Source organism: Protomyctophum bolini (genome assembly GCF_963924005.1).
Source record: "Protomyctophum bolini genome assembly, chromosome: 7".
NCBI classification, from domain to species: domain Eukaryota; kingdom Metazoa; phylum Chordata; class Actinopteri; order Myctophiformes; family Myctophidae; genus Protomyctophum; species Protomyctophum bolini.
Genome location: NC_137868.1, coordinates 47,511,011 through 47,521,156, shown reverse-complemented (window position 1 = coordinate 47,521,156; position 10,146 = coordinate 47,511,011). Strand labels below are relative to the sequence as shown.

General features: G+C 42.7%; 1 protein-coding gene across 1 annotated transcript in view; it reads left to right on the top strand.

Annotated features, from left to right (window-relative positions):
• The first annotated feature begins 730 nt into the window (after positions 1–730).
• LOC308318223 (peroxisomal carnitine O-octanoyltransferase-like) overlaps positions 731–10,146 on the top strand; it is a 63,304-nt gene continuing 53,888 nt past the window's right edge. Inside the window, exons 1-7 of the mRNA XM_080767682.1 lie at positions 731–841; positions 2,787–2,909; positions 4,173–4,297; positions 6,066–6,247; positions 7,350–7,474; positions 7,846–7,954; positions 10,010–10,103. Coding sequence (XP_080623808.1) covers positions 2,795–2,909; positions 4,173–4,297; positions 6,066–6,247; positions 7,350–7,474; positions 7,846–7,954; positions 10,010–10,103 — 750 coding nt within the window. The 5' untranslated portion in view covers positions 731–841; positions 2,787–2,794. The remainder of the gene's footprint in view (positions 842–2,786; positions 2,910–4,172; positions 4,298–6,065; positions 6,248–7,349; positions 7,475–7,845; positions 7,955–10,009; positions 10,104–10,146) is intronic.

The window sequence follows — 10,146 nt, the reverse complement described above, 5'->3', positions numbered from 1 at the left end:
ATCAATCAATCAATCAATCAATCAATCAATCAATCAATCAATCAATCAACAATCAATCAAATCCACGATGCACTGGCTGGCCAAATATAGGCCTATACCGTTTGGTTTCTACAATAACGCAACATCAATAAACAATATTAATACACCACGGTCCTTCTGAGTATTATTCATATTAATATTGGTATTGATTGTTGTTGTTATTTTGGTAATTGATTAGGCTGGACATAATAGTTATAGACAGCGTATGGATCAGAGCTTGAAGAGCTAAATCTATTCACAGAATTTGATTCGATCTATTTAAACTAAATACTAAATGGCAGGTCTCTTTGTTTGTATTTGGATTGATGTTTCTGCCAATAAAGACACAAAAAAAGGGAAAAAAATAGGCTAGCTGGGGTTGTTTTTGACGACAACCAATCACAGCGTGGAACCGTCTCCCCGGGTCATGGGACCGTCTCCCCGGGCCATGGGATGGTGTGTATTGTGTTCCGCAAGAGCTAGAAGGATCCGACCAATAGGGGGATACAATTCGCTCTGCACTGCGAAGATCCGGTTTGAGCCGGATACGGTGTGCTGCAATGCTTGTGTGCGTGGTGGTGGGAAATAAAATGACCGGATACAGTACAGTCCTTAGCCCGGATGCAAGCACATTGCAGTGAAATGGAAACCATGGCTTTTATTTCTTTCTACCCGGACCGGGGGAGACGAAACTAGGGCAAAGGTAAAACCATTCTACTGTTAGGTTATGTTAATAACAACACACAGAGAGGCTGGCTCCACTGCAGAGAATACATAAATAAATAACCCTCTCTACACTAGTGTGTGTCCAACTGTCCACAAGGTGAGCTCAATAAGTTACTTTAATGTTTATTACAATGGGAATGTGTCTTAAAAATAACTGATTAAATCTATATCTCTGCAGAATTATATACGGGACCCTGCCTGGCTGCAGCCCCGCCGGCACAAGCTGCGGGACATTATGCTATATACACACTATATACACATGCGTTTATTTTGTCTAATATATTCTAATAATGTACTGTTTAATCTAAACGGTTAAATAAATTGTAGATTCTATTTATTTGCTAGTATTACGGTTGTTGTGGAATGGCATCATCAGATCGCATAAAAAAAGTTATCTAAAAAAGTTATATCCTAATGCTGTAATATCGTCTACATTGTTGCGATTTTGACTTGCATTGCAAGAAAAAAAAACGGGGTCGTTTGAGGCGCTGCTTAATGTGTGTGTACGCCGTCGTACGAGGGTGTCGCGTGCGTGCAAAAACCTAAAGAGCAGATCTACAAGCTGACAACGAGTCGCAGGGCGACGCGGTGTCAGCTTGTAGATCTGCTCTTTAGGTTTTGTCAAGTGACACACACTATAAATCTATACACAGGATTACAGCTTACTGCAGCATGGAATGTGCACAAACTATACTGGGAAACAAAGTGCATGGCTACTATAGGCAGGCAATAATAATAATAATGATAATACAGCTTGATTTTATATAGTGCCTTGTAAACCCCAATTAGCCTACTACATTAAAAACCAACAAACAAACACCAAACATAATTGCCATTATGCCTGAGAGAATATATGGTCGTGTTTGGTTATACGTTATTACACAATACTTAATCTATCTATATCTACGTATTAATATTACTACTGATTAGGTTCATGTGATGAAGTGCATTGGGTTATTTGAGTACAGTGTCTCGATCATGTAGGGCAATATCGTGATACATACATTCAATATCCTGATATTTGGAGTTTGGATAATGTAATATAATATAGCTATAGGCTACTGTGTTATGGCATTGTGTGTTATCTTCTCCTTGCTTAGTTCAAAGGCTGCACTATATAGTTATGTAATTTTACCATTATAGCTGTTTCCATAGCCTATTTACCTTTAGTAATGACGGCATTTATAGGCATTGCTGATATTTATTTACTTATGAAATCTCATATTATTTGGGGGGGGGGGGGGGGGGGGGGCACACGCTCATACAATCAGTATCAGTTAATGTAATATAGTAGTTTAATATGGAAGGTTGGATAAGTAACAGAACGGAATTAAGTTAACCGTGAGATAAGAATACATCTTCTGTGGACCACTAGTATATTTCTAGTGGTCCACTAGGGCTTGGTATAATTAATTGCACATACTACTATTGAATTATTCATTTTCCATCTTATTTAAACATATTTAAATAGGCCTACATTTAACAAAGGTATTTCATTCCAGGTTCAGACCTAATGGACCACTAGTAGTCCGTGGAAAAATAGCAGATATACAAGTTCATAGCGCGTCACTTCGTGCTGCGCTATGAGCTTGCTATTATTGAAAAATGTGATTATTATCATGATTATTAGTGAGGACCAATTATATGAAGATAGGTTGAAAAGTGGGGAAGTGGTCAGGGCGTGTTTTTAGCATTATGTTATACTTTAGCTATTATTATTTAGCTTGTAGATCTGCTATTTTAGATAAATTTTGAAAATGTGTCGCAAATCTTTGACTGTATATTCTTTCAGGGTGAACGTTTTTTTTAACTCAAATCTTTGCTTCTGAGGGATTCCTGGAATATAACATAATAACATATTTTCAGATGGGGTCGGCGGCCAATTACATATAATTCTTGTGGGGTCCTTGACATGAAATATTGAGCACCACTGATACAGAAACATACGTGTAGGTGTTTCAGAAAACTGTCGGGATTTTAAATGTCAACAGATTAATCACTGTCGGGTTTAGCATGAATTGACTGATTTGTCCTCCTTGCAGTGGAAGACATGGCGAACCAGGTGTCAGAGGTGCGACCAGAGAGGACATTCCACTACCAGGACAGCCTGCCGTCCCTCCCTGTCCCCCCGCTGGACGTCACTCTGTCCAAATACCTGGACGCAGGTACGGGAAAGGAACATTGCTTTTTTAACCACTTTTTTGTATTTTATTTTTTTTATACCACAATTTTGTAACCCATTGTTTCACCCAGTGTCAATTATCTAATGTAATCCTGGGCCCTACACTTCCTCTGCCAACCTGGGGGGGCAGCGGACTGACCTCATGCTTCCTTCTATGCATGAGGAGTCCAAGCTGCCAGACGTAGCACGTGGAAGGAACACGTTATTCCGACCATAGTTCCTTTCCCCTCTATCAGGCGCCCCGGCTGGCCAGGGGGAGGTAGTTCAGAGACCAGGATTACTGCATGTTTTTGTGAGGTATACCTACCCTAGCGGACACGGGGAGAACATGCAAACAGAAAGGCCCTTTCGCCACTGTACTCACTGTACCGGCCGGAGTCCCCCACGCAACGATGCAAATTTAATGATGTACGTATCTACATTAATTTGCATTAAAATGCAAATACACCAATTCATGTTATTAGCTGTGGCTGCGTTGCTTACTAGCCTGCCATGTTTTTCAATCTGCTGGTGACAAACAAATTACAAAATCAGCCTATAGGGCACGAGTCTGGGACCCGTAGGGGTTTTAATCCATTCTGGGCGGGAACCCCTTGTGGTGTTTCAAGCATTATGTTATGCTTTAGTTATTGAAAAATAGCAGACCAGGGAGGATGAGGGAGGGAAGAGGGGTGAAAAAAAAAATGCACTTGTATCCTATGTAAAAATGCTATCTATAATGTATTGCTTTTTTAAAATAAAACAAATATTATAATTAAAAAAAAGAAAATTAGCAGACCTACAAGCTCGTAGCGCGGCACTCGCTTGTAGGTCTGATATTTTTGAAAAATCATGAAAATGTGGCGCAAATCATTTAAGACAGTATATATTCTTTCAGAGCGAATGGTTTTAACTCAAATATTTGCTTCTGGGGGGGTCCCTGGAACAACATATTTTCAGATGGGGGTCGGCGGCCAATTACAGATAATCTTGGGGGTCCTTGACATGAAAATGTTTGAGAATGACTGACATAGAAACATAGGGTTTTTCAGAAAACTGTCAGGATTTAGAAGACATTTGTAGAATCGTTCCCAGGTCAAAATGCGTTACACCCCTAGGTGGTCCCAGACGTTGTTTGTACTGTAGGCTACTGTACTGCAGTGCAAACAAAAAAAAGCCTCAGATGTATACACTAGTACCTCAGTCTCCGGTGGTTGTTTTATGGTGAGCTTTGCGGTTAACCTTTGTCCCACCGTGTGCCTCCCAGTCCGTCCCTTTGCCTCGGAGGAGGAGTACCAGGCGACAGAGGCCGCGGTGATGCGCTTCAAAGAGGGTGTGGGCGCACGCCTGCACCACGCACTGCTGCAGAGGGCCCGGACCAAGAGGAACTGGGTAGGCGAATTATATGATGGCGCTTCAATGTTTAAAACTGTGAATATGGCCCTGGGGCCGTACGTGGCTCAGCGCCGGGCCAGGCACCTTGGCCGGTAGTCCGAGTCTGGCAGTGTGATCCCGACTGTCCCTCTATAAAAAATATAAAATAAAGGTGAAAGCCGCAAAAAAAAAAACATTACAAAAAAAACTGTGAACATGAAAACATGTTTATTATACTTTACAAAATAAAACCTTGGGGAGCCTGCTGGCCTAGCGGTCCAGGCGCATGCCACATATAGGCTTTGGCCTGACATGACGACCTTTGCTGCATGTCTCTCCCCTTCTCACTCTCCCTCTTTCCTGTCAATCTTCACTTGATACTATCAATAAAGGCAGAAAAGCATAAAACAAAATACCTTTAAAAAAAATCTAAACGCTGCTACACAGGCCTTGCTATTTAGGCCTTACGGGTTCATTTGGTTTAATTTTATGCTCTCAGTTAAATTATTGTTAAACATTCTTGCATTGCTCAATTTACAAGAATGTAGAAGAGTTGCTATTTTGATGAACGTTTGCCTGTTATCTCTCCTATAGGTACCGTGCACATCAGTAATGACTAGCTAAAATCTTTGGAATCTTCCTGTACTTTGGGGTTTCCGGTTCAACAAGTTTCAGATGGTCATATCTTCTTCATTTTTTTCTCCAATTTCAATGAACAATACATCATATGAAAGAAAAAAAACTGAAAAATGACTATGGCCCCCTTGTTTATCAAACCACTGTACTCGGTCACATATTCTTCTCGTTTTGGGTCTGAGAGGCTAAATCTCATCAAATGGTGGTCCGTGGCTCAAATGCTGAATAAATAATGGACCTTGTTGAAAACCAATATAGTCTGTAACTCTACGGTAAGCGAAGAACATAGAACATAGGATGAAAAAAACAACCTGCGTGTTGCACGGTATATAGCAAGGGTTTGTTTGCTTGTGTTCTTGTATAATGCATGGTTCACCACCTCGCCATTCGCTTGGTAACATGAGCGTGCTGATACACGATACGACACAGCGTCTGGACTATTATACATTACAACGTAACTCTGTATCACGGCACATAATATGGTTTAATGATTTATGCCTTGTGCTGTTGAGAATCAAGAATCGACAAAGTATATTCATTACATTAACCCCAGCATCACTATTCTGTGGGGAACGTTCTCCAAAGAGAATATGTCCCCACTACCACCCTTAGATCTCCTACTGTATAGAGCTGACCTGTTCCATGACATTCCATTATGTTGATCTGGCCTCATCAAACCCTGTACACTCAAGACATGCTCCTTGTACGTCCAGTACAGAATTAATTCCACGTTGATCTGACCCCCCACTAAATATACTGACAATTTCGTCAACAAATAAAAACTAGACTAAAATGTTAGGAAGGGACTAGTGGACAAGAGATCCAGTTTTATGCAGGGTTGCATGCTGAAAATAGAAGATCTACAATCTCACTTGTGAGATTGTATAACAAAGTGTAAAATATGTCATTACAACGACATCAAGGCCTGTCAAAACACATTTTAGTCGACTAAATCAACTGTAGATTTAGTCGACTAAAATCGTATGACATTTAGTCGACTAAAACTATTAGTGAACTAAACACTAGAACATTCCAGGTGACTAAAACTAAGTGAAAACTATTCAAGAGACAACGACTAAAACTAAAATTGAAATTTGCTGCCAAAAACAACACAAGGAAAAAGTAAGTGTGTCTGTGGTTGTCCTCATAGCTGGAGGAGTGGTGGCTGGACAAGGCCTATCTGGAGGTGCGCGCTCCCTCTCAGCTCGGCGTCAACTTCGGGGGTCCCGCTCCGTACCTGGAGCACTGCTGGCCCCCCCTGGAGGGCAGCCAGCTGCACCGGACGAGCGTGGGGACATGGCACACGCTGCAGTACTGGGACCTGATACGCACGTAAGGCACGCACGCACATACACACTGCAGCTTTGGGACACGGTATGCACGTAAGACACGCACGCACATACTGTACACACTGCAGTACTGGGACACGGTACGCACGTACTGTAAGACACGCACGCACATACACACTGCAGTACGTCTGGGACCTGATACGCACGTAAGACACGCACGCACGCACATACACACTGCAGTACGCCTGGGACCTGATACGCACGCAAGTCACGCACGCACAGTCGCACATACGACATCAACATTATCCGTCTGTGATTTTACGAGTGCTTTAGTTTTTACCCTTTTCGTCCATTTTTAACCCCATTTTGACCTGGGGACAATTCAAAAAATGTCCTGACAGTTTTCTGAAAAAGCTATGTTTCTATGTCAGTCGTCCAGACCTACAAGCTCGTAGCGCGCCACTCGGTGGTGCGCTATGAGCTTGTAGATCTGCTATTTTTCAATAGCTAAAGCATAACATAATGCATAACAGACGAGAATTAGCTGATCTATAAGCGTGTGAGCTTGTAGATCAGCTGTTATTCGGTGTGTGACATCGGTGCACAACTAAGTTTAAAATCGGGAAAACTCTACCCCACCCTAACCTCGCCTAACCAGGCTTTCCACCTCGGAGGAAAGCCTGGTCTCTGTTCCAAAAGTGCCGTGTGAACCGGTCTGGAGCGGACGATATCGTTACGTCATGTTGTAGTCATTGTTTTGTAGTCGACGGGCAGGAACAATCAAACGGAACTTCCTCTTCCCTCAAAGCGGAAGAATAACAATAAAAGCTCTCGTTGCCTGCAGCTTTTATTGAGAAAAAATCAGTTTGAGGGAAAAGGAAGTTCCGTTTGATTGCTCCTGCCTGTCGACTACAAAACCATACTACAACATGACGTGTCACGTAACGATATACCCGAAATGAAATGGTGCCCAGGCCAACCCGAATATTTTTTTTCCTAATTGAACTCAAACCACAAACTTACAAACAAAGTTTGTGTGTGCGTGTGTGCCTGCGTGTGCGACTGCGTGTGTGCGTGTGTGTTTGTGTGTGTGTGTGTGTGTGTGTGTGTGTCGGTGTGTCTGTGTGCCTGCGTGCACGCACCAGGGAGAGAATGGCGCCCCATCATGCCGGTAACGTGGCATTCGATATGGACCAATACCGAATGCTCTTCTGCACCTGCAAAGTACCTGGACTCACCAAGGACACACTGCTCAACTACTTCAAGACTGGTAACCCACGCACGCACGCACAGTCACGCACACACACACACACACACACACACACACACACACACACACACACACACACACACACACACACACAGTCACACACACACACACACACACACACACACACACACACACACACACACACACACACACAGTCACACACACACACACACACACACACACACACACACACACACACACACACACAGTCACACACACACACACACACACACACACACACACACACACACACACAGTTAGTTAGTTTTACAATTAAACACTCTCACTGTATGTAGTAAAGTAATAAAATGTATCGCAGTCCAAAGGGTCCATTTAATGCATGCAGTAATCTATTGCTTGTTGTCTTCCAGAGAGCGAAGGTCCCTGTCCCTCCCACGTGGTGGTCATGTGTCGAGGCCGTATCTTCACCTTCGACGCACTCTGCGACGGACAGATCCTCACCCCGCCCGAACTGCTCAGGTACACAGGAGTGTGCAGTATAGGAACAGTATAGGCATTTGGCCTGAAGACAGTAGTAGGCAGCGGTGCACGTTTTTAATGTAGCCGCGCCATTGTCAATACGGTTTGTTTGTTTTTGACCCATTTAGACCCGAGGGCGATTCTACGAATGTCTTCTAAATCCATGACGGTTTTCATGTCAAGAACCCCTAGAATCATATATGTATTTGGCCAGCCGACCCCCCCCCCCCCCCCCCATCTGAAAATATGTAGTTCCAGGGACCCTCCCAGAAGCAAATATTTGAGTTAAAAAACGTTCGCTCTGAATATATTCAAAGATTTGCGCCACATTTTCACAGTTTAAAAATATATAGCACTCGGTGCCGCGCTATGAGCTTGTAGATCTGATATTTTTCAATAGCTAAAGTATAACGTAATGCTTAAAACACCAAAAGGCCCAGAATGGGTTATACTGTAGGTCAAAACTAAAGAATGCAAATAAACACATTGCACTGTAATTTAACCACTTAAACCCGAGCCAGAATCTGCAAATATTTGTCAAAAATAGCCGGTTTACAAGGTCTTGTATATCGTCTACTTTTGGCGAAGACATTTATGGCCCTATCTTGGGCGCGCCATACCCCTTATCCCTAAACGTCTTTGCCATATTTTACTATCTTGAAAAACTTTTTTAAATAGTTCAACTAGCCGATATACATTGACACGTTGTGAGCTTGTAGACTGGCTATATTTGAACTATTTCAAAAAAGTTTAAAAACAAAAATGGCAAAGAAGTTTAGCGATAAGGCGGCGTGGCAGGTGAGTTATGGCCCATGGTGTAGAGCAGGGGTGGGCAACTGGTGGCCCGGGGGCCACATGCGGCCCCCGCCTTCACTTGATGCGGCCCACAGGTTAATATCAGAATACTGATATAGTATTGATTTCAGCTGTTGCGATTCCAAATTACTTACTTCATGACTAGTATTATTAAATGATTATAGTAGCCTACTTAATAAGTAGTATTAAAATGTTAATGTATTTTTGTGTCCAATTAACATGATTTTGTTAATTATGTTAACAGTTCATACATTTGAAATTGCAGGATTCCAATTCAAAAACAGCAAAAAAATATTCAGGTTTTCAATTCAAATATAGCAAAAATAGCTGATCTACATCATCAGCTATAGTTTTGCCACGGCAGTAATATCTACTGTGGCCCCTCTGCAGTGGGTGTGGAAATATAGTGGCCATCGTCATAGTTGTCTTCAAACTCTCTACACCAGCCCTGGTGTAGAGAGTTGCGTCTAGCGAGGGCTTTAAAACTAGCATGACTGAAGTAAAATGTGACAGAAGTAGCATGTGCTTAAATTCATATTTAGAAGATGTTTCAGATGTCTAAACTTCCTGAGATGGTGGAATGATGGTGGAATGATGATGGTCATGGAAGGGGAACCTTCTGAAAGCTTCATGGGCAAAGATATAATCAACTTATAATCTAAAAAAAAATGGTCAAAATGAACACTCATGCTAGTGTTTAGTAGCCTGGGCACCGTTTCATTTAGGGTACATGATCCTGTCGGGAGCGGATGATATATCGTTACGTCATGTTGTAGTATTGTTTTGTAGTCGACAGGCAGGAACAACAGGCGGCAACTTCCTTTTCCCTCAAACCGATGTTTCTCAATAAAAGCTACAGGCTATACGAGAGCTTTTATTGAGAAAAATCGGTTTGAGGGGAAAAGGAAGTCGCCGCCTGTTGTTCCTGCCTGTCGACTATACAAAACAATACTACAACATGACGTAACGATACCATCCGCTCCCGACAGGATCATACAGACTTTTGAAACAGAGACCCTATAGGCTTTTCTCCGAGGTGGTGGAAAGCCTGGTGAGGCGAGGTTAAGTGTTTAGTGGATAGTGGTTCACTGACAATAAACGTGTGAGGGTTCCTTTTCTCTATACATTTGAAAACGTGTCGCCCTCTCTTGCTTTGTGTGCGTGTGTGTGTGTGTGTGTGTGTGTGTGTGTGCATATGCGTGTGTCTGTCTGTGTGTGTGTGTGTGTGTGGGTGTGCAGGCAGCTGAGCTACATAAAGGAGTGCTGTGGCAGAGAGCCAGAGGGAGAAGGCATCGCTGCCCTCACCTCAGAGGAGAGAACGCGCTGGGCCAAGGTCAGTGGGCGTGGCTTAACCCATTCTGACCTGAGATCAGATT